The sequence below is a fragment of the Prionailurus bengalensis genome, chromosome A3, assembly GCF_016509475.1.
Source record: "Prionailurus bengalensis isolate Pbe53 chromosome A3, Fcat_Pben_1.1_paternal_pri, whole genome shotgun sequence".
Classification (NCBI taxonomy): Eukaryota; Metazoa; Chordata; class Mammalia; order Carnivora; family Felidae; genus Prionailurus; species Prionailurus bengalensis.
This window is the reverse complement of record NC_057354.1, coordinates 138,357,706-138,385,021: the sequence shown is the minus strand read 5'-3', so window position 1 is coordinate 138,385,021 and position 27,316 is coordinate 138,357,706. Positions and strand designations below refer to the sequence as shown.

The following is a 27,316-nucleotide window of genomic DNA, read 5'->3' as shown; positions in this document are numbered from 1 at the left end:
GTACAGAGGGACAGGATGTGGCCCGTGTTCTTAAGAATCGCTTCCAGAAGGGTAGACAGACGTGTCAGCACGGACCTGAGGACGTGGGCACCGGGGAGAGGCCGGGAGCTTCCCGGAGGTTCCATCAGGAAGAGCTGGGGGGCAGGAGGGCAGAAGGGCAGGCCAAGCCTGGTGAAGAAAACCAAGGACTGTGACAGACTCCCACACTGCACTACCCGCCCCCCGGGCCTCCCAGGCCACGTGATTGGGACCCCCCTCCCCGGACGCTCTGAGCTCCTGCTCCCGTTCCCTGGCTCAGGACTCAAGTGGCCTTGGATAGATCTTCTTCCTCCGGAGCTCGGTTTCTGCACCTGTGAGGCAGGACCCGCCTGCTGCCCAGGGTGGCGTGGCCACGAGGGCCAGCCGCCATGTACCTGTGCTGTTCCCGCCTCACGGAGACCTCTTCCTCCAGACCGTGGGCTCCAGGCCAGTCTGCCACTGGCCACCAGGGGCAGCACCGCTTATCAAGGTCCACGAGGTCACATGAAAACTCCGGGGGTACCTGCATTTTCCTAGGGCCGAGAGACCTTCCCCTCTGATGAATCCCCCAAAGGCTGTCATCTCCAGAAGCATTGCCGGGTGTGCAGAGTAAATGCATTTGCAGGAACCTTCTAGAGACAAGACTGAGTGATAGCTGGCCAGGCCAGGAGCGGGAGGCCACTCACTAGGCACGGTGGGGGTGGGTGTTTGTGGGAGGGACCGGGATGTGGGTCTCCAGCAAGGCTCCATGAGACTCCTTGGCTTCTCCAGGAAGAGTGCTCCACCTCCCAGCCGCCTCCCCCCGTTGCCCTTGTGACATCACACAAGCTCGGCCAATCTCCAGAAAGTTCCGTCTTGCTAGGTGAGGGCCCTATAATTCTCTCCTGCGGGCACCAGACCACCACGGGACCTGGGCTGGCTTGTGGGGAGCAAGAAATCCAGCCCTAAACACTGGACCTCGGATTCCGAGGTGAGGGTAGGGTCCCCTTTGTACATAACTTCCCATTTTAACGTTGTCCTTGCCACGGTTTGGGGGATGAATGGCACCATGGGCATCTGCCAGCTGGAAGTAAGGGCGGGGGCGGGTCCCCAAACCCTGTGGACCGGGGGCCGGGCGTGGGGCTGGCCAGACACCAGGTGGTGTTTCCAGTGAGGTGCCAGGCTGGACCCTGCTCCCCTGCTGTTCGTCCTCTCCCCACCTCACATTAAAAAAAAATTTTAGGGGCGCCTGGGTGGCGCAGTCGGTTAAGCGTCCGACTTCAGCCAGGTCACGATCTCGCGGTCCGGGAGTTCGAGCCCCGCGTCGGGCTCTGGGCTGATGGCTCAGAGCCTGGAGCCTGTTTCCGATTCTGTGTCTCCCTCTCTCTCTGCCCCTCCCCCATTCATGCTCTGTCTCTCTCTGTCCCAAAAATAAATAAACATTGAAAAAAAAATTAAAAAAAAAATTTTATTGGGGCTCCTGGCGGGGCAGGTCAGCCAGTTAAGCATCTGACTCTCGATCTAGGCTCAAGTCATGGTCTCATGGTTCATGGGTTTGAGCCCTGTGTCAGGCTCTGTGCTGACCGGGCAGAGCCTGCTTGGGATTTTCTCTGTCTCTTTCTCTCTCTGCCCCTCCCCTCCTCCTCTCTCTCTCTCTATCTCCCTCAAAATAAATAAATAAACTTAAACAATTTTTTTTATTTATATGAGGTCCAGTGTAGTTAACATACAGTGTAATATTAGTTTTGGGTGTACGATATCGTGATTCGTCACCTGCAGACGACACCCAGGGCTCATCACAAGTGCCCTCCTCAATGGCCGTCTCCCGCCTAGCCCACCCCCCGCCCAGCCCCCTTCTGGTGACCATCAGTTTGTCCTCCGTAGGTAAGAGTCTGTCTCGTGGTTCCTCTCCCCCTCTCTCTTTTTCCCTTTACTCATTTGTTTCTTAAATTCCACGTATAAGTGAAGTCATGTGGTTTTTAACTTTCTCCGACTGTCTTCACTTAGCATTACACTCTGGCTCCATCCGTGTTGTTCAAGTGGGGAGATTTCGTTCTTTCTCACGGCCGAGTGATATTCCGTTGTGTGTGTGTGTGTGTGTGTGTGTGTGTGCGCGTCAGTCCATGGACACCTGGGCTGTTTCCCTATCTTGGCTGCTGCAAATAACGCCACTATGAACGTCGGGGTGCCCATGCCCCCTTGAATTAAGTGCTTCTGTACCCCTGGGCAAATACCCGGTAGCGTGATTGGGCCTCGTGGGGCGCATTCTTGTCTGTGGTGGGAGACTCTTCACGCCATGGGCTCCGAGACTGTGGGGGGAACAGACACCAGTCGTGTGGCTCCGGGGGAGACAGTGAAGACTTCACTGTTTTCTTGATGGGTAATGGACGGGTGGGGCTGTGCTCTGACACAGGGGCCGGGGCGGCCTCCCTGGAAACGCGTCCCCTCCCTTGCGTGACCGTGTGACCCTGCCTCTCCGGGCTTCTCTGCGGCGGGTACAGTCGCGTGTCACTCTCCGGCTGGCGTGAGGAAGGCACGAGGACAGGAGTGGAGATTCGGGGCTGAGGCTTGCAGACCTCCGTTCTCTTCCGTGTGCCCGTCTCACATGGTGACGCTTACTGGATGGAAAGCGTGGCGGGAAGCCGCCCAGAGCCAGACCCAGACTTCCCCCGGAGGCCCCAGCTTGCACGCAAGCTTCACTGGGCTACGTGAGTTAAAGCCGACCTGGCTGGACCTGCCGAGAGGCCGGCACAGCCTGAGCGCGGTCAGCAGGGCATCTGGGGGGCTGAGGGCCGGGCGCCCCCAGACACACAGGCCAGCCTGGGGTCCCCAGCGGTGCCAGCGAACGTCCTGTGTGCGCCCCCGCGAGTCCCTGATAACGGGCACAGGCGATGCGGCCACAGCCTCTGGCCCCCGGGACCCGAGGGGCCTCGTCGTCCGTCCCAGAAGGTGAAAGCCCGCTGCGCCTCTCTGACCTCGTGTGTCGTGAAGTCCGAATAGAGAACTCTGGGGTGCGTCAGGTTGTTGTCACACACCCTCAGGGTTTCCACGCAGATTTGTTATCTTACGATCTGCAGCTCAGAAGTCCGGCTGGGCTCGGCTGGCTGTTCTGCTGGGTTTCACAGGCGGAGTCAGAGTGCCGGCCTGAATGCAGGAGGCTCTGGGGAGGGCAAGGGAGGGGAGGGAAGAGGCCGCGTCCGTGCTTGCAGGGCTGAGGTTCCTGGTTCCTTGCTGGGGCCTCCAGGGCTCTGTCCGGCCCTCGCACGCTTCCAGCCAGAGAAAGGTCTCTGCTCGCACCCCGTCTCCTGAGATTAGACGGCGGACTCACCTGTTTTGTTCAGGAGCCCCTCCCCCTCTCAGGGTCGGTCGACACACTCGCATCTGCAGAGTCCCCATTGCCGGGTGAGGTCGCACGGTCACAGGGGCTGGCAAAACTTGGTTTTGCACCGTTGCTGGTGCTTTCCTGGCATTGCTGAGAGGCTGCTAGAGAGCTCTAAGATCATTCCTGAACATCGGCCTTATGTCTAACTAAGGTCATTGACGACAATGGAAACAGTGGTGCCCTCCTGCAACGTGCACTGATGGCCAGATCCTGCCCCAGCAATAGAAATCTCTCTCCTGTGCTACCAGCCCCACCTGGCTTCCGAGTGCCTAAAATACGGCGAGTGTGACCACGAAACCGACTTTTCTTTTGCATCGGATTAAACCTACATACCCATGTGGCACGGGCTAGCATCTTCGGGCTGGGCCACCGTCACGCCCTTTGCGTGCTCAGTACCTCACGGGGAGAGTCTCTGCTCTTTGCAGACCTGACTTCTCTGTGGAAAGTGGTGGAAAGGGGTGGGAGTGGCAGCAGAGGGAATTGGGGCTGAATTTTACCTGCGTCCCCCCCCCCCCCCCCCCGCCCCCGGCTGTTTCCGTTAAATTGCATCGGGAGATTCATGCTCCTCTCGGATTTGTCTCTGGTGGCGCCTCTGTGGTATTTTACAAGGCCTGTTTGTTTCTCTTTTATCGCGGTGAAGCACCTTCTGACCCGCTGCAGGGGCAGGGGCTTGGCCACAGTTGGAGCCTTAGCAGGAGAATGATGAAGTGACTGTGTCCCGGGGCCGCCGCGAGGGTCCCTTCACGGCGCCCCGTCCCCCGTGGGGCTCACAGGCTAGGGGTCAGCCAGGGGCGGGGGGCTGAGGACAAAGCTCGTGGAGAAATCTCCGCCCCAAAGCGATTCACTTCTGCCAATTCCAACAGATGTGTCCAAGCACCAGGTTTCGTTTGGAAAGACAAACATCGGCCTCGAGGCCTGGCTTCGCGGTGCTTTTCAGGGAATACACGCGCGTTTCAAGGAGCTTGGGGAAAGCGTGTTCATCCGGTTTGAGGAACGGGCTGGGTTATGTCACCCCGAGTGCCACCTGCACCTCAGAGGCCGGGACGGGAAACGTCCCGCCTGCTTTACAGCGTCAGCCCCAGAGGGCACCGCTACCCTGACTGATGTTTTCTGAAGACGAGCTTCCCATTTATTGACTTGCTAAATGGAAACATTCATTTCCAGAAGGGAGCAGTCTTTTTTAAATTTTTATTTATTATCATTATTTTTTAAAATATGAAATTTATCATCAAATCGGTTTCCATACAACACCCAGTGCTCATCCGAACAGGTGCCCTCCTCAATGCCCCTCACCCACCCTCCCCTCCCTCCCGCCCCCACTCAACCCTCCGTTTGTTCTCAGTTTTTAATAAGAGTCTCTTATGTTTTGGCTCCCTCCCTTCCTCTCTAACCTCTTTTTTTTTTCCTTCCCCTTCCCCATGGTCTTCTGTTAAGTTTCTCAGGATCCACATAAGAGTGAAAACATACGGCATCTGTCCTTCTCTGACTGACTTATTTCACTTAGCATCACACTCTCTGGTTCCAACCACGTTGCTAGAGCATTCTTTTTTTATTTTTTATTTTTTATTTTTTTTTAATTAAAAAAAAAATTTTTTTTCAACTTTTATTTATTTTTGGGACAGAGAGAGACAAAGCATGAACGGGGGAGGGGCAGAGAGAGAGGGAGACACAGAATCGGAAACAGGCTCCAGGCTCTGAGCCATCAGCCCAGAGCCCGACGCGGGGCTCGAACTCCCGGACCGCGAGATCGTGACCTGGCTGAAGTCGGACGCTTAACCGACTGTGCCACCCAGGCGCCCCAGAGCATTCTTTTTTTTAAAAGCAAGAGCAGAAGTGGCTTATTGTCTGATGGAGGGTGGAGCCTAAAAACCGGATGGCTTGAGACTGGTCCCTGGGAGAAGCGTGTCAGACGCCTCCCTGGCTTGCTCTCCCTCCCGCACACCTGCAGCACGCACTGCCTGGTGGAGGTGATGGGAGGCGCACGGAAGAGAAAGATGAAACACGGCAAGGATGCCCAGAGTTTCCCCCTCCCGCTGCTCTCCGGCCAGCGGGGAGGCTGGACCGCAGGACCCCGCCCCACGCTGCCGTGACACCTTGCTTTTTCCGCCAAACCCGGTAGCTGGGAGAAGGGGCGTTAAATCGGTGGCTTTGGCAAACTGTTAGAACGCTCCGTCCTGGTGCATAGGGAGCTTGCTGCAACCGCCCGGGAAAAAAATCGAGCGTTTTCAAAAGAATGACCAGGTAAATCAAATGTTTTGTGATCAAGACGATGAAATACCCAGCAAGGCTTTGCGGTGTGCCCGTGACTGGCCTGGCACTGTGTCACCTTGTCCAGGATACAGGTCGGTTACTAAGCTGTTGCTGTGGGGGGAAAGCCTGCAGCGACCCACAGGCTAGGCCAGGCCCCCGTCTTGGCACCTGTCGGGCTGGCCCTGAGCTCTGCGCTCCTGAGCCCGCGTGCTGCCTGCTGGAGAGGCCGCCGGGCCCGAGATGGGACACGGCAGACCGCCAGTGTCTCGGCCTTGACGGGTTGACCTGGCAGGAGAGCTCTACGCAGAAGCCCTGTGATGTCAGCCTGCGCGTAGGGCGCGTGTCTGTCCTGTGGTGCAGTGTCCGTGGTAGTGTTAGTCTACACGGCAGTGGAGGGCTGGGCTCTTGCGCCCTCGTTGTTCAGTGCTTTCCCGGCACAGTTGAATAAAACTTCCTGGGACGGAAGGTGCTGCGTGTGCTCTGTCCAACACGGAAGCCACGTGTGGTTCCTGAGCACCGACATGTGGTTAGTGGCAGGGAAAACGACATTCTTAATTTTATTTAATTTCGATTAAACTTCCACGTGTTAAATAGCCACGCATGGCCTGTGGCTTCTCGGTTGGACAGCGTAGGTGCAGACGAATGTTGACCTCTTCTTCCGTGGCCCCCGTGGCCCGTCCCGCCCGCATGCCTGGCACGTGCTGTCTCCCTTGTCCCTTCTTTTCCTCGAGTCCCAGCTCAGACGTCCGCTCTGGCAGGGAGCTCCGGAGCCCTGGTGGTCGCGCTGCGAGTCCGCCACTGCGATCTTGATCAGCACCGCCAGCCGTGTCTGCGACCTGCCCTCCACGTGAGCCCGCCGCGCGGGTGGGACCCGGTGCCGTCACAGCACTGCCCAGTCGCAGGCCGGTCGACCCGCATGCCGCGCGCGTGTGCCCGGGGCTCTTGCGTGTCAGTCTCGTCTGGGCGGATCCGGGTCGGAAATGTGGTTCGCGTTCCGGCTGCGTGGTTTATACGGGCTGCTCGAGCTCCCAGAGGTGCATTCCCTTCATTTGCAAGATGTGAATAACATAAAATCGCAGAGCTGTTGTGGATCAAAGACATAAAATATGTGGACTGTGCGTGACGTTATTGCAAACTCACGATCAGCGTTAGCAGTTTTCTTCTGCACCTTTTCATCCTCAGGAAGATTTTAGTTCAGTGAGGGAACCAGTATCTTATCTATTTATGTATGTATTTTTTTTGAGAGTGAGTGCGTACGTGAGTGGAGGAAGAGCAGAGAGAGAGAGAGGGAGACACGGAATCTGAAGCAGGCTCCAGGCTCCGAGCTGTCAGCACAGAGCCCGACTTGGGGCTCGAACTCATGAACCGTGAGATCATGGCCTGAGCCGAAGTCAGACGCTCAACTGACTGAGCCACCGAGGTGTCCCTAAACTTCTCTAAGTTTTTTTAATGTTTATTCATTTTTGAGAGAGAGAGAGAGAGAGAGAGAGAGACAAAGCATGAGCAGGGGAGGGGCAGAGAGAGGGGGAGACACAGAATCCGAAGCTCCAGGCTCCGAGCTGGCAGCACAGAGCCCGACGCGGGGCTCGAGCCCACAAACTGTGAGATCATGACCTGAGCCGAAGTCGGATGCTTAACCGACTGAGCCACCCAAGTGCCCCATGGGAACTAGTATTCTCAAACAGAAAATGAGTTAGAAAACATTATTCACTCACCCGTTTAATGGACAAATAATTACTGTGCAGCCTGTGTGTAGCAGGCAGGGTTCCAAGCCCTGGGGAAACACTAGTGGACCAACAGATTATTGTCCTCGTGGAGCACACGTCTAGTTGGGAAAGACAGATGATAATAAACCAGCAGATCGTACCGTGTGTCCACCTGTCACTCTACCTGGGGGTCAGAGCGGGCCTTCCTGAGAAGGTGATGGTGGAGCACAGGCTTGAAGGGAGGGGAGGGCGTGTGCCACACAGAAGGGGGGGAAGAGCCTCCCAGCAGAGCCACGGAGGTGGGACATGCCGTGGCACTGGTGGGGGGGGGGGTCGGGGAGGCGTAGGGGGCCCTGGATGGGCTGGTGGGGGAGGGCCCTGTGGACCTCGGAAGGACACCAGCTCCTCCTCTGTTTGGGAAACCACACAGGGTCTTAACTTTTGACTCTACTTAGCAAAAGGTTGGTCTGGTGTCTCGCTGAGGACAGACGGCTGCAGAGAGGGAAGGACGGACACAGGGAGGGCCCCTGGGGGTGTTTTCATGATGCAGGAGAGAGACGACGATGCCTCCCCCCACTTTGTCTCTCTTCGTGCGTGGGGACAGTGCGTGTAAGATGTATAATTTTACCGTGAACGATTTCATCGTGTACAGAAGCAGGTGATCTTTGGACCCCTCACATACCCATCACCACTGACACGGTTATCGAGTCCTGGCCAGACTGTTTCATCCACGTGTTGAAGTACTTCCTCTCCTTCTCGGATAATTCGGAAGGAAATTCCATACGTTGTATCATTTCAGGGTTCTGAATCCAACTTCAGACTGGATTCGAGGTGTCAGGGGAAGAGGAGACAAATGAAAGGTGACCCTGAGGCTGTTTGGGCGGCTTGAGGACGACGTGAGTCCAGTGGGGGAGGGGAGCCTGAGTCCGGGAGGACCTCGCACGTGGGGCACGCATCCCGGGGACAGCTGGGGTTGGCAGGTGGAAATCCAGGAAGGCGATATGTATTTGGGGACAACCAGCATGGGGGTGACGTTAGGGGCCCGGGGACCGTGTGGGGCCACCGGGGTGAGAGGACGCAGCAGAGACAGGGACCCTCCAGCATGGAGAGCTCAAGGGGGAACTGCCTGTTCTTTGAGTTATTACAAGATCATCACAGACAGTGTTCCAATTCACATTCCTGACAGCAGATGGTGGGTGTCTGTTTGTTACAAAAAAGTGTCCATTTCATGAGGAAAAATGTCATATTATGAGGAATCACGTTCTTGTGATTTCAAGGAGAGCTGACTTCTCATGTGCATTGACCGTTTGTGTTTCTTCCATTGTGAATAATTCTTTCTTTAAATGTTTGTTTATTTTTGAGAGAGAGAACCAGCAGGGGAGGGGCCGAGAGAGAAAGGGGGGCACAGGATCTGAAGCAGGATCCAGGCTCTGAGCAGACACCAGTGAGCCTGTCGCGGGGTTTAAACTCACAAACTGTGAGATCGTGACCTGAGCCCAAGTCAGATGCTCAACTGACTGAGCCACCCAAGTGCCCCCTTATTGTGAATAATTCTTTTTTTTTTACTATCTTGTTTTATTTTTTATTTTTTAAAATTTACATCCAAGTTAGCATCTAGTGCAACAATGATTTCAGGAGTAGATTCCTTAGTGCCCCTCCCCCATTTAGCCCATCTCCCCCCACAACCCCTCCCGCAACCCTCAGTTTGTTCTCCTTATTTATTTATTTATTTATTATTTTTTTAAATTAAAAAAAAAATTTTTTTTTCAACATTTTTATTTATTTCTGGGACAGAGAGAGACAGAGCATGAACGGGGGAGGGGCAGAGAGAGAGGGAGACACAGAATCGGAAACAGGCTCCAGGCTCCGAGCCATCAGCCCAGAGCCTGACGCGGGGCTCGAACTCACGGACCGTGAGATCGTGACCTGGCTGAAGTCGGACGCCTAACCGACTGTGCCACCCAGGCGCCCCTGTTCTCCATATTTATGAGTGTCTTCTGTTTTGTCTCCCTCCCTGTTTTGGTATTATTTTTGCTTCTCTTCCCTTCTGTTCATTTGTTTTGTATCTTAAATTCCTCATATGAGTGAAATCATATATTTATCTTTCTCCCACTGACTAATGTCACTTAGCACAATACCCTCCAGTTCCATCCACGTACTTGCAAATGGCAAGAATTTCATTCTTTTTGATTGCTGAGTAATACTCCATTGTATCTATAGACCACATCTTCCTTATCCATGCATCCATCGAGGGACATTTGGGCTCTTTCCATACTTTGGCTATTGTCGATAGTGCTGCTATAATCATGGGGGTGCGTGTGTCCCTTTAAAACAGCACACCTGCTGTTTCCGATTCTGTGTCTCCCTCTCTCTCTGCCCCTCCCCCGTTCATGCTCTGTCTCTCTCTGTCCCAAAAATAAATAAACGTTGAAAAAAAAAAAAAAAAAAAAAAAAAAAAAAGGGGCGCCTGGATGGCGCAGTCAGTTAAGCGTCCGACTTCAGCCAGGTCACGATCTCGCGGTCCGTGAGTTCGAGCCCCGCGTCAGGCTCTGGGCTGATGGCTCAGAGCCTGGAGCCTGTTTCCGATTCTGTGTCTCCCTCTCTCTCTGCCCCTCCCCCGTTCATGCTCTGTCTCTCTCTGTCCCAAAAATAAATAAACGTTGAAAAAAAAAAAATAAATAAAACAGCACACCTGTATCCCGTGGATAAATGCCTAGTAGTGCAATTGCTGGGTCGTCGTAGGGTGGTTCTATTTTTAGTTTTTTGAGGAACCTCCGTACCGTTTTCCCGAGTGGCTGCACCAGCTTGCGTTCCCACCAACAATGCAAAAGAGATCCTCTTTCTCCGCATCCTGGCCAACATCTGTTGTGCCTGAGTTGTTCATGTGGGCCATTCTGACAGGTGTCAGGTGGTATCTCATTGTGGTTTTGATTTGTGTGAATAATTCTTAATGAGATGTTTTTCGTGTAGTTTTCTCTTTTCACCACGAGGGGTAGGAAAAAAGGTAGGGACGGAGGTCATCCGTTGGCTCAGGGGTGGGGCGACCTCTAGGCCGGCCCCGAGTCCCCCGGCCTCCTCCCGTGCCTCCCCCGCTTCTCCAAATCTCTGCTTTCTCACCTTCAAAATAAGGGTGCGGCGGGGTGTGGGGGGCTGGGTTAAGTTACGCCAGCCCCACTGGTGATACCACAAACGGTCCTGGATGCTCCTGGATGGAGCCGTCTCCGTGCTGCGGTCTCGGATGGTTCCAGAGCATTGCTCGGCATGGGTGTCTGGGGCATCGGTCTCCCCCATGGGGGACTCCGTGTGGGCAGGGCATGCATTCTCCTGTGTACCCCATTTCTAGCCAGGGCCTGCCAGCTAGTTGCTCAAGAAGTGATTTTTGAATGGATCTAAACACTATTAAAAGCAAATTATTCCTTTCTAAACTAGAAAAATTTTCCCCTTTAAAAAATAAAAAAGGGGCGCCTGGGTGGCTCAGGCGGTTGGGCGTCTGACTTCGGCTCAGGTCATGATCTCGCGGTCCGTGGGTTCGAGCCCCGCGTCGGGCTCTGTGCTGACAGCTCGGGGCCTGGAGCCCGCTTCCGATTCTGTGTCTCCCTCTCTCTCTGCCCCTCCCCCGCTTGTCCTCTGTCTCTATCTTCCACAAATAACTAAACGTTAGGAAAAAAATTTAAAAAATGAAATAAAATTGCAATTTGAGGCAGTGGGATTCGTGTATTTGGTGGAACTTTGCTCTCACGTAGTTCAGAGGGAGTGTGCTCTCATTCTCTCCCGGTTCAGTGTTTGCGCAAAGTCCACAACCTGGAGCTGGGGACCCTGGAGTGCGTGGGCACCCGCCACGTCCGCTGGACAATATGTGTGTTGTCGAGCGTCTCAGACCTTGGTTTGGGGGACCCGGGTGAGGGCCTCGCTTGCTCACGCGGGTTCTGCTACCCCCTACGCCCGAGGCTGACCGAGCCTCCCTTCTCGTTGCTAGGAAGCATGGCCGACTCTCCCCGGGAGGGAAAACCGGCCAGGTCTCTGGACTTCACCCGGCTGGTTGACATGGCCTCTGAGTCCGTAGGAGGAGAGGTAAGTGGGGGTCTCACGGCAAGGAGGACACTGCAGGAACCTAGTTAGAATGGCCAGAATCGGGCCGAAAGTCCAGCCCGTTATCGCAAAAGGCTTCCGAAGAATTTTTAAGAAACTGGGGACAATTCTAGCAAAGGCAGTATTGCTTTAAGCTTAGAACAAAAAGACATCCTGCACCTGTGACCAGTCCTCCGTCCCTCTGTGTTTTCTCACGGTATAGACAGTGGTCCTCAAATGTCAGTGTGGGGATTACCTGGAACAGTTGTTGACAAGCACAGGGCACTGCGATACCGTACCGGTAAAGTGCAGAGGCACTGAGCGCCAGCACCTCGCAGGTGTGTCGTCCGGTACAGACGGGGCCGAGGGGGGCGTCCTGCCCTCCAGAGGCTCCTGCTCCCCCAGGGAGACAGGTGCTGCGGGAGCCGGGGGCCGCGAGTCGGGCGGGAGGTGCTGGGAAAGGCTGTGCGGCCCCTGTCTGCACAGGGGGTCTTCAAGTGGGAGAGGGAGCCGGCGAGGAAAAGGGGCGAGGGGCCGCTTCGGTCAGGATGCCGGGGGAGGCAGCGAGGCGTGCCCCAGCTGGTTGAGTGTTTCTGGAAGTCATCAGGGGCTTGCTGGGGGGCACGCGCCCGGGGAGGTCGGAGAGGCCCCGGGTGCCCCGTGAGGGTTTCTGCCGAGGCACCAGCGACGGGCCTGGATGCGTTCCCGCGTGTCCGCTCCGCTCACCCGGGCTTGGCCCTTGCAGACTCTCAGCGGGCGGGTCGGCCCCGACACAGCCGCGATCCCCTCCACTCTGCCTCCGCGACAGTCATCCGCAGCAGAACAGCGAGGTCTCCCCTGACCTGTAGGTTCTGGGCTGGGGTCCGAGGACGGTAGTGTCATTAGAGGCGAATTATGCTCGGAGGCTGAGACTGGCTTTGCCAATGATAGCTCAGCAACTGGTAGCCTGCACGATCACGATTCCTAGACAACACGCCCAAACCCGCGACACTAACTACACTCGTGGCCCAGGCAGCGGGGAGAGGAGATCAATGAAGCCCGGGGCTAGGCGAGGGGTCCTTCTCTACAAGCTGGTTCTCCGTAGAGTCAGTCCTTCCAGCCCAGAGCTGGGGGCCGGCTGCCGGCCCGGGTCCCTCGTGGCTGCTGGAGGCGGCACCGGGGCACGCGGGCAGGGCGGCTGCTCCGATGGCTGGCACCGCGGGGCCGTCACGCGGCTCGCACCGCCACCCACGAGGAGCGGCCTCGGCAGGGCAGGGGCAGGGGTCCCTTCTGCCGAGACCGTGGCCCGGGTCCAACCAGGGCCGCCTGAGGAGGCTCGGCCCCGGCAGCCGCGGTGTGTCGAGATCTCCGGAGAGCTACTCACATCGGCAAAGTGGAGCCTTGCCCGGAGCGGACCCTCTGCCTAGACCCCACAGAGTCCCGGTAGTGGGAGTTTCAGTGTCCCTTCCGCGAAGCCGCTGTGCTCGAGCTGCTGAGCCCTCGCGACAGGTGCCGGTGACAGCGTCCTGACACGGCTTCCTCCACGTAGACAGATGCCCCCTGATGAACACACCTCACTTCAGCCACAGACGAGTGGCCTTGCAACCGTCACCGGCTAACTCCCGACACCAGTGCCCGGGGTCCTCTCCCGACGGCAGCTGTCACGAGGGTCTGGCTTCGGTCGGTGGGGCCGCGGCCCGTTTTGTCCAGAAAAGTCCATTTACGCCTGTTTTCTTGGGGTGATGAGTAGCAGCCCCCTCCCTCTCACAAACGTCCTGCTTTGGCTGGTGAATTACCAGGGCCCCCCTCCTGCAGGGCGTCCGACGGTGAGACAGCCGAACCACAGGCATGGCCCAGGGTGGTGTTTTTGGGCCATCGCTCTGTGTGCGAGCGAGTCACAAAGCCCAGTGTCCTCCATTCGTGAAAAGGAGGGTTGGTGCAGTTTCTTCCTGAGTGTGAGAAGTCAGCACGTCCCCATCCAGATGGCCAAGGGGGGCAGAGTACAGGCTGGAACAAGCTGAGGCAGGCCACGAAGTCTAGACGTGTCAAAAGCATAGCGGCTTCATTGCACAACGTTCTCTCCCCCTGGCAGTTCCACGTTTCCTTCTACCGCGTCTTTTGCAAAACGAAAGAAAATCGTTTTTAACTTATGGCTGTTTTATCTTTACTTCTTTCTTTCCTTGTCTAGATTTTATTTGCAACGGATGATTTTTTTGCTCCTGCGGAAAACCTCATAAAGGTATTGTCAGCGGGCATCCCGCACTGTAAAGGTATCGTAAGTGGGCATCCTGCACCATGAAGCGTTGGGGTAGAGCCATCTGTGCCGACACGGCAATTAGAATCTGCCCGGATGTTTGAGATGGGAGTCCTGGAGCGTGGACCGGTAACTGGCACGTTGGAACAGTAGAAGCATGTAGAGATCCGCACCGGCTCGTGCTAAGACACATTGGAGACAGACGGGCATCGGACACGGGGACGTGGGGGGCCGCGTGGCTTCATGGGGAAATCGCTGAGATCCTTGCATATTGTCCTCTGTCTCACGCAGAGCTCATAATCTGGGCCAGGAAGAAATCTGGCACACACGTTGAATTTTGGGGACGCGTCTTACCTGCCTAATTGCAAAAGTGTAGGACGTGCTTATTAACAAAACAAGAGAAAAAACAAACCTGAAAATATAGGGAAGAAAGGAACCTCGGCTAGAATCCTGCTACCCTGCTACGCCGGCCGTGGGGTGTGAGTTCTCGTGAGTGGGCAGCATGCTGTCCTCCACCGTGGTTACCGGCCATGTCGTCACCCTGGTGACCGGGCCCCTCTTTCCGGGCAGGACCTGGCCAGGTCTAGAGCATGTTAAAGTATGACATTCCAAGGACATCTTACATACATTAACTTCCTCCTCAGAGACAATGACAATAGGATGAGGAACAGAGATGTTGGTTTACTTGTTCTAGGTCACACAGCTAATAGATGTCAAAGCTCTTTTCATATTACCATATGTCTGTCTCTAGAAAACTTAAAAAATTTTTTTTTCAACGTTTATTTATTTTTGGGACAGAGAGAGACAGAGCACGAACGGGGGAGGGGCAGAGAGAGAGGGAGACACAGAATCGGAAGCAGGCTCCAGGCTCCGAGCCATCAGCCCAGAGCCCGACGCGGGGCTCGAACTCCCGGACCGCGAGATTGTGACCCGGCTGAAGTCGGACGCTTAACCGGCTGCGCCACCCAGGCGCCCCTTTTTTTTTTTAATTTTTTTTTCAACGTTTATTTATTTTGGGGACAGAGAGAGACAGAGCATGAATGAGGGAGGGGCAGAGAGAGGGAGACACAGAATCGGAAACAGGCTCCAGGCTCTGAGCCGTCAGCCCAGAGCCCGACGCGGGGCTCGAACTCACGGACCGCAAGATCGTGACCCGGCTGAAGTCGGACGCTTAACCGGCTGCGCCACCCAGGCGCCCCCTTTTTTTAAAAATTTTTTTTTTCAACGTTTATTTATTTTTGGGACAGAGAGAGACAGAGCATGAACGGGGGAGGGGCAGAGAGAGGGAGACACAGAGTCTGAAACAGGCTCCAGGCTCTGAGCCATCAGCCCAGAGTCTGATGCGGGGCTCGAACTCCCGGACCGCGAGATTGTGACCTGGCCAAAGTCGGACGCTTAGCCGACTGCGCCACCCAGGCGCCCCAACATTTGTTTATTTTTGAGACAGAGAGAGACAGAGCACGAGCAGGGGAGGGTCAGAGAGAGGGAGACACAGAATCGGAAACAGGCTCCAGGCTCCGAGCCGTCAGCCCAGAGCCCGACGCGGGGCTCGAACTCCCGGACCGAGAGATCGTGACCCGGCTGAAGTCGGACGCTCAACCGACTGCGCCACCCAGGCGCCCCTGTCTATAGAAAACTTAAATGCCTACACACTTTGACCTGTTATTCCACGGGTTTATCTTATTTGCAAAAGTAGGCAAAGATGTGTAGAAGATATTCATCCCAGCGTTGTTTGGAGGGGAAAGAGCCAATCCAACCGTCCATCGGTGGGACCCACATATGAACTTCCATATATGGGACACTGTGTAGCCACTAAAAGGAATAGGCTAGCTGTCTACACACGGAGCAGCTCCGAGGGCCGGGGTCCAAGGGTACAGCTGGGCCTCAGCGTCCCGCCTACGCCTCATGCGCTTGGGCCGGATTCCTTGTTAAGCAGTCTTTTCTGGGTTGCCTGGGAGACGTACCCTTTCTGGCTCTTTCTTTCAGGATGCCGTAGGCTGCATTGGGGGGGGGGTGCGCCGTTTGTGGGGCCACGGAATTCACTGCGATGGGGTTTCAGCTGTCGCCACGGCCAGTTAATTCTATGCATCGAGGGCCGCAGAGAAGCAGGATTTCTTTCTCTGGAGGTGTCGCCAAATGGGGCGGCCTCTCCTGATCTGGAACGGGTTACCCCAGTGCGAGGGTCGCGGCAGGCACCCCCGGGCCGGCCGGGGATTCCCTCCGAGTCCCCGTTGGCGTGGGTCTCCTGTCCCTCGGGGGGGGACAAAACGGGCCAGGCCCTCGCAGGGATGGCAACCACCCCCTTGTCTCCGTCTCTGCTTTAGAGCAAAAGCCCAAGCTTCAGAGAAGACGAATACACGGAGTTTGGGAAGTGGATGGATGGATGGGAGACCAGGAGGAAAAGGATTCCAGGTACTGAGACGGCTCCCCGTGGCAACGCGGCGAAGCTTAAACGCGGGTGTTGGGAAGCTGGGGTGCGTTCCGGCAGCTCCGTCCCGGGTCCCCGGACCTCACGTGACCCTTCCGAACATCAGGCTCGGAGGGTTTCGGAAGGGGTCGTCTGTGCGCCATCAGGTGGAAAGGAGGATGTGCTGCTGGGACAGCGGGGGTGTTGGTGAGGCTGCGGGGGGCGGGGCGCACCTCCCCGAGCGGGGTGGCGACGTCACAGGGTGGCGTGCGTGTGTGCGTTGCGTCTGCACGGCTCTCTGAAGAGGGTGCTCTGGTCCCTCCTTGCCTGCTGTGTAGACGGGCTCGCCCACGCAGCCCCCGTCCCGTCACCAGTGAGAAGGGCCGGCTTTTATTCGTTGCTCCTCACCAGGCTCAATGAAAATACACCTGTTAAAGCTGCAGACGCGCCTGCGAGAGCAAACTAAATCGGCATTGTAACCGGGTTCTTATCCAGCTGATAACTGGGTTCTTCGGCTGCGTCAAGTGCTACAGAGGTCCTGGATATTTCCCACGTCCATTAGCAGCTGCTGATGAATCTGGGCATTTCCAGGCCGGGTCTACACGTGACCACAAGTAGCCAGGAAGTACTGGGTGACCTGTGGCTTGTAGACTTCTTGCGCTTTAGCAGCCGCGGGGAGGGGGCAGCTGGGCCCCGCAGAGCCTGAGGCGACGGCGAGCAAGCCGTTTGCCGGAGGCCCAGCTGTGCGCCAAGCACCTGCCGAGCGGGGCGGGTTGTTCTCTACCCTGGACACAGTCACGTTTGAGTTTTGGAAGCTGATCTCGTCCCTGGTTCGCAGTCGAAGAAGCGAGCTCGCAGGGGCCGGTTTTCACTTTGGAACCAGAATCGGGTCTCCCTGGACCCAAGGCCCGTGGCTGGGGCGGAGGGCTGTCGTGGGGGCACGGGGCGTGTGTGGCCGCTCTGAGGGCATCTTTGCGTCACAGCCGAGAGTGACCCTGCGTGCCCTCTTCTGGGATGGGAGGGGGTGTCGCTGAGTCTTTTCTTCATCTCGGTCCTGTTCGATCGCGCGCTTTGTCTGCCGAGTTACGCCTGACGGGGATGCCCTCGCTTCCCTCCCGTAGGTCACGACTGGTGCATCATCAAGCTGGGGATACAAGGGATTATCCGGGGCTTCGACGTGGACATTTCCTACTTCATGGGAGATTACGCTCCTCGGATATCAATCCAAGCAGCAAACTTGGAAGGAGGTGCCTTGGCCTGCCCCCCCTCCCGCAGCACCCCCGCCCCGTGCAATTTCCGCCCAGACAGGTTCAGCAACGTGTCTAAGGCCACGTTAGTGCCACAGGCTTTAGAACTTGGGTTCCCAGTACAGTGTTCCGTGGTTTCTGAGTTTTAGCTTGGCCACGTGTGGAGTTCATTGTTCCCGCGCTCTTGGGGCCTCACCGGGGCGAGCAGGGTGCAGGGGAGGGCAGCGCGCGGGCTGCTGGACGGTGTGGAGCCAGGCGTGGGCCGGCTGTGGGGTGGTGGCTGTCCCTGTGGGCACGAGTGCGGCAGCCACGGAGTTGTCAGGAAGGGGTTCTTTGTGCCTCGTGGAACGAAGCGTAAGTACAAGTCAGACCCCTGCTTTTGCTCCTTTGATGGTACCGTCTGATGCTGGTCCCAGCGTTACTGTTTTTAGAAGCAGGGACCACGGTGTGTGTGTACGTACACATGTTTAGGGAAGATAAATCCCGCCAGTTGGCAGATTTACGCTGAAAGCACTGTGTCCACAGCCCTGTACGAGGCTCTACGGAAGGGGACGGGCCCTGCTCCCGACACTGGGGGCACCTGGGAACGTAGGTGAGGACAGGACAGGTGCTGCTGCAGAGGCAGGAAATGCCTGATGCCAAAAAGGAGGATTCCTTCGGAGTCCGATCCGGGATCGCCCAAGTGTCGATTCCAAGGATGCCGTGGGGGACGGTCTTCTTCTGGCCTTGACGTTGCAATTTTCCAGAACCTCCATTGATCCGACTCCTGAGAACTCGAGTCGTGTGATAGATTTGCTGCAGCTAGACTCACCCTGGAGATGGTGTTGTATTTTGACGAGCAAAAGTACTACCAAATGTACTGCAGCACCTTCTGGAATTACTCAGTATTTCAAATGTCGAGGAACTTCAGCAAGTCTATCACTTTGATCATCTGATACTTTGACTTAAGGAAGCTTCTCTCTGGGGTGATTTGGCGGAATAAAAACGAGCAGACCGCCCACTAGGAGTATATTGTCTTTGATTCCGAGCGCGAACCGTAACGGCGTTGGTCCCTCTGCCTCCAGATAAAGCACCCGAAATGCCACAGAGAGGAGCCAGGACAGGGGCCGCGGCCACCCCGGCGGAGTTTGAGGCTGTTGCTAAGGTGTGTCTGCTAACAGGGTCGGCGGCTTGTCGCGGTGGCCAGGGCACAGGCCTGGCCACGAGGGTGCTTCTTAGGGACACCCCACCCACTCGCGCCTCTCCTCATCTACTCGTCCAGCGTCACAAATGGTTTCTACAGCCCGAGTGAGGTCTCGCGATGTGTCTCAGGGGGTCTGCCCGGCCCTGCTACCTGCCAGGTGCTACCCCGATAAGATAAATACAGAAATCGGGAGTATGACTTTACGTACCTTTTATGCCTGCCGAGTCTGGTAAAGGAACCACGTGGACTTGTGCTTTTTTGTACATTCCTGTCTTTTAAAGCCTGTCCAGTCGTTAATTTATATTGTGTTTTACGAAAGTGTTGATCCATAACAGACTGGGAAATAAACAGTGAGAGGAACAACACACAGGCCCTTCAGTCTGAGGAATGCCGGTCACGACGTTCAGGTCAACCTGTTCACCCCAGGTCTCAGGGTCCAAGGGAGCAGCCTGGTGTGCACCGATGTTCACGTCACCAATTCTGGTTTCTTCTAGAATCCTCAGAGGGAGTCCCAGATCTTGTCCCTTCTTCCCAGCCCTCCCTGCCCGTTCCCCTGCTGCCATCGCCCAGTGCCTATTTCGATCTGGCTGAAAAGCCCTCAGGGCTTTAGTCTGCTTATTAAACCTGGGACTTGATCTTTATCGGTATTTTTATTGAAGTATTTTACTAGGCAGCCATCATCAGGTTTTGTTCCAAAGTATCTCTATCCTGTAGGCCCCACACGAGCACCAGGGTGAGAGAATTTACTGTCCTTGGGGCCACTGCTAACACTTTCTATTTATTGCTAGCTGGGGTCCAACGACTGGAATTACTTGGTTCCCATGACAGAGCTTAAACCAGGAAAGCCTGCTTCCAGCCACAATTATTTTCCTGTCGACTCTCAGCAGAGGTGGACTCACGTGAGACTCAACATTTTCCCGGGTAAGTACGATGTGGCCCCGTCTGCCGTCTTGTGGCCTCTTGACTTGGTGTGGGCACGTTTCAGGGTGAAGGCACTTATCTCTCTAGCATTTTCGGGTGACAGGTGGCCCCTTTTTGTGCCCTAGGAAATTCTCGTCGCGGCTCAGCCATCCGTTGGTAGTTATTGAAAAAGCACCAGGTCAATTAGGAGGTGATGGGAGGGAGTTGTATCAGGTTAAATGTCTCCTAACACATTCTATTTCGCCAGGTGCACCAGCAGATGAGGCGGTGTGTGCCAAAGTCCCTCATTTTCTCTTACTTAACAACTTTGTTGTAATGTAATTCACCGACTTGCAGTGCACCGTTCAGCGGTTTATGGTTTAGCCGGGTATATGCGGAAAAACACAGCATAGGTGCAACCATCACCACGCTCAATTTGAGAACACTACTCTCACCTCAAAAGGAAATCCTGTATCTTGCTCTCAACCCTCACCTCCCTCGGCCCTCAGCAGCCACCAGTCTGCTTTCTGTCTGGACAGAGTTGACCATGCTGGACATTTCACATAAATGGTCTTTTGTGACTCGCCTCTTTCGCTTACCATGTTTTCAAGGCTCGTTATCAGGGGTACTTTATGTCTTTCCGTGGAGGAACGATACTCCATTGTATGGATAAACCATACTGTTTATGTGTTCATCTACTGATGGACATTTGGGATGTTTCCACCCGTTGGCTATAAAAACGCTGCTATAAATATTCCTTTACGGGTTTTTGTGTGGATATATGTTTTCATTTGGGTATACACGTAGGATTGGACTCGCTGGGCCATATGATAACTATGTTTTTATTTACGTTTTTTGAATAAAGTTTGAGAGAGCACATGCACGTGTGAGTGGGGGAGGGGCAGAGAGAAAGAGGGAGAGAGAGAATCCCAAGCAGGCTCCACACTGCCAGCACAGAGCCTGACGTGGGGCTCCGTCCCATGAACAGCGAGATCATGACCTGAGCCGAAATCAAGAGCCGGATGCTTAATGAGCCACCCAGACGCCCTGATAGCTACATTTTTAATTGTTGGAGGAACCCTCCGGTTGTTTTCCACCATGGTGGCACTATCTTACGTTGTCACCGACAGCGTGGGCGGGTTCCCGTTTCTCCATATCCTCACCAACACGTACTGTCATCTGCCTGTTTGATTGGAGCCATCCTAGAGGATGTGCAGTGGGGTCTCCTTGTGGTTTTGACTTGCATTTCTCTAGGACTAATGATGATGAGCATATTTCAGTTCTGTACTTGGCCATTTGTGTGTGTTTATGTACAGATCATATACGTATACACACACACACACACACACACACACACACACATACCTACACGTTTTTTTGGAAAGATATCTTTTCAGATCTTTTGCCCATTCTTAAGTTGGGTTTTTGTCTTTTATTGTTGAATTGTAAGAGCTCTTTGTATATCCTAGATACAAATCCTTTATCAGATTTACAAATATTTTCCCTGGGGTTCAAGTATAAAGGGGAAGGAAGCAGTGTTTTGTCCTGGAGTGGCAACAGTTGCTTTAGATGAGTCACTCTCAGAGCGTGGAGTGGCATGCCTGATGTCCCTGACAGTTTTGATTAAAAGCGAGGCTGGATATGAAGTCTGTAAAGAAGAATCTTATTTTTTAAAGACCTAAAATCAGCTTTACACTCAACAGGCAAGTGTGTTCTGTGCGTCGGAGTGAATCCCGATGCTCCGTGAACCAGAGGAGGGATTCCCCTAAGTTAGTTTCTGCTGAATGACCCCCTCTGGTGTAATTTTTAGGGTTTTATGCCAACACAGTCTGGTTTTATTTATTGCAAATATCAAGACCGTTCTACTGAATTCTTTTCTGACCACTCACTTTCATCAAGGTTTTCGTGGAACAATATAGGGGCTTGGTTTCAGTAGAATAACGAAGAAAGCTGTTTATGCAAAGCTTCCTCCCATCTTCCAGGAAGTACTATTCAAACACATAAAATATTCGCTTTCTCAGACTCCGAGAATGTGAGTTGATGTGGGCGGCTACTGTGTGCTCTGCAGACCTACTCTAGGCTGCTGTGGTTCTCAGAGCGATTTGGTTTTGTGAACACTATCTTCCCTCTTCTCAATCAGTGTTTTTACAAAAATAGAAACATAAGGCTCTTGTATGAGTCTGTGTGGTATTTAGCAACGCTAATTTGTGGCCCCAAACATTATATCTCTGGTGGATCTTCCAACAGCTCTTTGACCTTCCTGGAGTTATTAATCCAATAAGAAATGTCAGCACCTGCTGTGTGCCAGGACCAGTACTAGGTAGAGACAATAGAGAAGCAAACGAGATAGATCTTTCTCTTTCAAAGATTTTATATTCTGGTTCTGAGCTACTGATAGCAGGGGCTTAAACAAATACATGACAAGATCATTTCAGGCTGTGATTTGAGCTCTGGCAAAAATTCGCAGGAGGGGATGATGACTCACCCAACCTGGAGAATCAGGCGGGGCTAGGCAGAGCTGGAGGGAGATAACTAGACAGTGACAGGAAGAGCATCTCTGACGCCATGACACATAAGGTGACACCCAAGAACAACACATGGCCTTTTGCAGAGCTGGGAAAGTAGTTCCAGTACAAGGGAATGGTGGGTGCAAAGGCCCTGGGGCAGCTGGGTTGGTGTATTTGAGAAACAGAGCAGACAGGTGTGGAGAGCTTTGTCGTTTATGACCCACAAACAGCCCCCTCTCCGAGTAAGAAATGACCACGGCCTCTTCCCTTTTCAGACGGTGGGATTGCACGTCTTAGAGTGTATGGTTGTGGACAGAAGGACTGGACCGCAACTGATCCCAAGGAACCGTTTGACCTCGCAGCCATCGCTCACGGGGGCGCCTGTGTCGGATTCAGCAACGCACACTTCGGGCATCCCAACAATATGATAGGTGAGATGCTGCTGTGGGAGCTGGCCTGCATTTGGGGCGTCTGGGCACCCGCACTAAGCACCCCAATAGGATATGAGCGACTTAGGAGGTGTCATCTTGAAGCACGGGGGTGGATGAGATCAACCATCCACACACAGGATTGGATGCCCTTATGATGTGAAGTAAATCAGTTTTCCTTCCTAATTTTCCTTCCTAATTTTGGCTGAAAGGGAAGAGTAAAACTTACCCCATGGCTGCATGTGAATTTATCAAAACGTTAAGTTGAATGGCAATAATTTATGTAGCAACGTTCAGGCACAAGGGATCTGTGGTTTCGTGACTCCCATGCATTCATTCTCTCACTTAAGATAAAATCCTGTGACACTCCCATTAAATGATGTCATTTCTGGCAGGAGTCGGCAAGGCCAGGTCCATGGCTGATGGCTGGGAGACCGCAAGGAGGCCGGACAGGCCACCGGTGTTAGAGGTGAGAAGTTCAAAACGGCCACGATTCAGAGTCTCCTCTGTCTTGTTTTAAGTTTACATCACGGAAGCGCTTCCTTCCGGAACCTCGTAGGCAGCATTCCGGAAGTCCTGCTCGTCGTTTCCCGCATCGCCTACTGCTTCACGGTGACACCAGGGCGGGACCCAGAAGGCGCACACGCTGGCCGCGCCCGCTACTCCAACGGATGGTTGAAATGCCGCCGGTTCTGTAATAAAGGGTCTACAATTTAATGATATAAAACCCGTGGATAAGTTCACTGGTTGACCTGGAGGCAAAAAACCCCCACCAGTGTCATGGTTTTCGGTACCTACGTGTCCCTGGGTGAGACCGCCTACGTATATGAGTGTGTGACAGACAGGGGGCTCAGCTGTTCGGTTTGCCTAGTAACTAATGCGAGATAAGAAAGTCAAAACAAAAGCAAAACAAAACACCTTGCACTTTGTTAACCCCACTGAAAACTTCCCCGGACAACACCCCTCTCTTGGGTTAGCCTCCGTGTCAGCCAACACTTCCAATGGGAAGCGGACGACTCCCGTTGCCAGAAACTAAGTTTGGAGGCAGATTACACAGTGGTATAGATTTGACCAAGAACGTGTCTACTTTGAAAGGTCAAAACGAATTGATTAGAGTACCTAGGGGCTGGGTTGGATACAGACCCTTCCGTGTGTCTCATTCTACACAGATTTACAGTCGACATAGAAAATCACATCCGAAATTTATAAAAACGTAGCAATTACCCAATCAGCTCCTGAGTCCACACGAGGCATTTAAGGAATAATAGACAAGGGGGGCAATTAACACAGAAAGTAATTTATATACCGGGGCATAGGAGACGCTCTTCCGTGGTAAGAAATAAAAGAAATGTCATCCGCACATGTCGACATTTTTCACTCGCTGTTTTCAGAATTCGTTTCCTGAACGGCCTCAAGCTGGCTTCTTTTTATTCTTTTTCCTTTTGAATCCCAGAATGACGAGAACGGTAGTCTCCTTGTTCCGGGTTGCGAATGGGCAGTCTTCCGGCTGGCACATCCTGGAGTGATCACTCAAATTGAAATCGATACGACGTATTTTAAAGGTGAATGTAGAACCATCAGGCAGCGCACAGAACCTGCGTGCTGGTAACGCAGACCACGCAGATGACGTGGTCCGTGGGCGCGGGGCTCAGGACGGTGGGCTCGGCACTTGGCTTTTGCACTCTCCGGGTGTGCAGTTTTGAGCAACCTCCTTTAGCTCTGCGGGCCCACTTCCCCCTTTGTAAAATGTCAGAGTTGAGCTGGGTCCCCCCCGGAGTCATCCGAGATTCTGTGATGCTCTAAGACTCTTCACTGTAGGGGTCCCGAGTCTCATTTGGAAAGAGCCTGTGCAGTTGTTCCTGGTTAGTCCCGTCCAGAAGAACTGGATGGGGGTGTATTCTCTTGGGGGGGGGGACTAGGGAGATTGGTGGGGGGGGGCATTTCCTGTCCAGGGTGGACTTGTAAGGCAGGGAGCTACACGTTTTCAAAAGTGTGCTATTAGTAAAAACATATTCGGACAAGTGCCGCTGGCATTTGAAACCTACTTTCTTCTGAAATATACACCTGTGTCATTATATGGACACAGTTCAAGAGGGGTTATTAAACCTTTATAATTGTCGGGTGAAATTTCGGTAAGTGCTGGACTGGATGTTTCCCGACTGCTTACTTGTCTCAGTAAGCGGTGGCAGTTTATGTTCATACCTTGGATGCCTGATGTTTAAATGTCTTGCGAATCATCGTGGCCTCACGCGATTACTAACGACTGCGCCAAGGCACAGTATGTGTTTAAGTGGCACAGTATGTGTGTTAAGTGTTAAGTTTCTTCAGTGGTAGTGGATTTAAGTTAATTATTTTAAGACACAGTATGGATGATCGTGACCTAATTTTGGAAGACTATTTTATTTATTTATTTAAAAAATTTTTTTAAAAAAAATCTTTATTTATTTTTGAGAGACAGAGAGACCCTGTGTGAGCAGGGGAGGAGCAGAGAGAGAGGGAGACACGGAATCCGAAGCAGGCTCCAGGCTCTGAGCTGTCAGCACAGAGCCTGACGCGGGGCTCAAACTCACGAACCGTGAGATCGTGACCTGAGCCGAAGTTGGGACGCTCAACCGACTGAGCCGCCCAGGCGCCCCTGGAAGACTATTTCAGATCTGATTAGCGGGTCACTGCTTTCACTTTTGCACACAGCCGACGAACAGCTCATCTTGGGTCGGGGGAATGCAGCCCTGCTATTTTCTTGTGGTTCCTGGGTGCTTGTGTTTCTGGCAGTATCTTCAGTCCATGGGTGTCTGCATGGATGATGTAAATCGCTTGCTAATTTTGTGAGCGATAGTGTAGTTAGAGCCCGGGAACGGCCAGTACGTGCACGTAACCAGGGAGCCCGGGCTGCGCCGTCCTGAATTTGCTGTCGGCCCTCTCAGTTCTATCACAGCACGAGCACAGTCGCGGCCCGAGGGGCGTGCCGCCCCCAGCTGTAATCTCACGTACACGAAACCTAACAGATATGCACGGATGTGTGTAGATACTGAAGAAACAGAAACAGAAAGAGTGGCTTTCGTGTCCTCCTCCCACATCTTTTGGGTTTTCATGTGCCCTCAGCAGCGTGCTTGCACCTTGGAGGTCACCGTCTTAAGAGATGCGCCACAGGGGCCATGGGAGCACTGAGTATTTTTTTCCTGTGATCAGAACCCCCTCCTCTGTTGATCTTAAAGTCTTAGGCACCCCTACAGCAGTTCTCCCCACTGAGAGTGTGGGACCCTTCCCCTGAGGTCTCCTAACCCCACTGGGCACGATTCTGAGGAAATTCCAGAGAGGAGAGAGACTCAGGACCACATGTGTTACTGGGCGAAGGCATAGCACACCTGGAAGACGGCACGTGGGGTCGAGGCCAAGCCCTGGCTGGTTAACTTGGCTCGGTCTTTCTTTTTGTTTCACGTGACGCAATGCGGTGAGGTAAGGAAAGTGTCTTCCAGCCTCCCGATAGTCTGGGATGAGCCACATAGCAGTGTGCAAGTAATTAATGCTGCAATCAGGGATGCTTATCAGGTACCTTCCACTTCCCAAGTAAAATGCCGTACACGCAAATTCAAAGGTGCCGGCCCATTAACGCGCACCGAGCGGGTTTTGATTCCTCTGAAAAATGAACTCCCGCATATCGCGTCAGGCGATCCACCTCCGTCACAGATGGGTACGTTCCGTCTCTCACATGCGTCCTGCCTTTGCTTTTCTTCAGAGAGAACAACGATTTGTCCTTTGCTGGGTCTTTGAGTTGATGAAAAAGTCAGCCAAACTGCCGAGGGCAAGCAGAGTGGAGGAAGTGACCCTGAATTTGTCCCGACAGGCAATTCGCCCGACAGCTGTAAGCTGGACGGCTGCATCCTGACGACTCAGGAGGAGGAAGACATGATCAAGCAGAAGTGGGAGCTTCCGGGCCATAAGTGGAAACCGCTGCTTCCCGTCACGAAGGTATGGCGCCCACAGGGACCCGGGAAGGCCGGACCCGCCGTCGGGGCCGCTTTGCTCAGATTTCCTTTCCAAACCTTCTGCTCAGATTAAATAGTAAGACGCACAAGCTTCTAAAAACCGTATCTGTGCATTTATGTAATAGAAAGACAGGCTCTAGTCTTTCATTCGTGTGCATTTCTAACAACCAAGTTTTGTTTTAAACCATCATGTACAAAGGACATATGTATGTGTGGAAAATGTTTCTGCAGTGTATTGACTTTCTAGAAGGGGTGACTAATATATTTAAAGCTAAAGCTATAACAATGTGTCCTCTTGTGAGATGGACGCGGAGATGTTCCAGAAGCGTCCTCTTTGCTCCAGTAGGAGGACAGTCCTTTGTGGGTCAGAGTGGGGGTTGAGGGGTGCTCCCACGTGGTGATGGGTGATGGCCTCTGGGAGGCACCAATGGCCACTTCTCACTTTCTTTTTCTTATCGGTGTATCCACTTAATTAACCACTGAGAACCAGGAACATCATGGACCCGAGTGTTCATGTTAGCATTACCTGGGCTTTTGACCCCTGCTAGCCTTCCTCTGTGGTAAGCCAGCCTGTTATCAGTGAGTAACTGGCCTGGGTCACGGGCCCTGAGTCCACGCCGGCCGGTCTGGGCCTCACTCCGCGTTATTACAAGGACCGCTCCCTGCCTCTCTTTCAGCTGTCCGCCGACAAAAGTCACTTGTTCGACAGCCTGACCCTGGAGCTCCAGGACGTCATCACGCACGTGAGATTCACCATCACCCCGGACGGGGGTGTGAGCCGCCTGCGCCTCAATGGCTTCCCCAGCTCCCTCTGCCTCCTGCGCCCCCGGGAGAAGCCCATGATGAGGTTCTCCGTGAAGGCAGGCTTCCGGGCCAACCTGTGACTCCGTGCGGCCGTGCGGTGGCCCCGTCGCACTCTTCTCTTGAAGGGTGTTTAACATCTGAAACTTAAGAGGTTTCTGGCAATTAATCTTTTTAAGATCAGCGTAATTCCTGGTGATTTAATAAAGCGGTCGTGCTCA

The 27,316-nt window shown here is 53.9% G+C and overlaps 1 protein-coding gene across 2 annotated transcripts; it reads left to right on the top strand.

The window, feature by feature from the left end:
- The first annotated feature begins 862 nt into the window (after positions 1–862).
- Positions 863–27,316, top strand: ALLC (allantoicase). Of its 2 annotated transcripts, XM_043604621.1 has the most exons (13): positions 863–988; positions 8,135–8,231; positions 11,312–11,406; positions 13,571–13,621; positions 15,961–16,048; positions 17,165–17,290; positions 18,355–18,434; positions 19,262–19,394; positions 22,156–22,311; positions 22,704–22,777; positions 23,762–23,870; positions 26,153–26,277; positions 26,972–27,316. In XM_043604621.1, the coding sequence occupies exons 3-13, from the start codon at positions 11,317–11,319 to the stop codon at positions 27,176–27,178; spliced, it is 1,239 nt and encodes a 412-aa protein (XP_043460556.1). In that variant the 5' UTR covers positions 863–988; positions 8,135–8,231; positions 11,312–11,316; the 3' UTR covers positions 27,179–27,316. The 2 variants fall into 2 exon arrangements, with proteins under 2 accessions (XP_043460556.1, XP_043460558.1); XM_043604623.1 differs by lacking the exon at positions 8,135–8,231.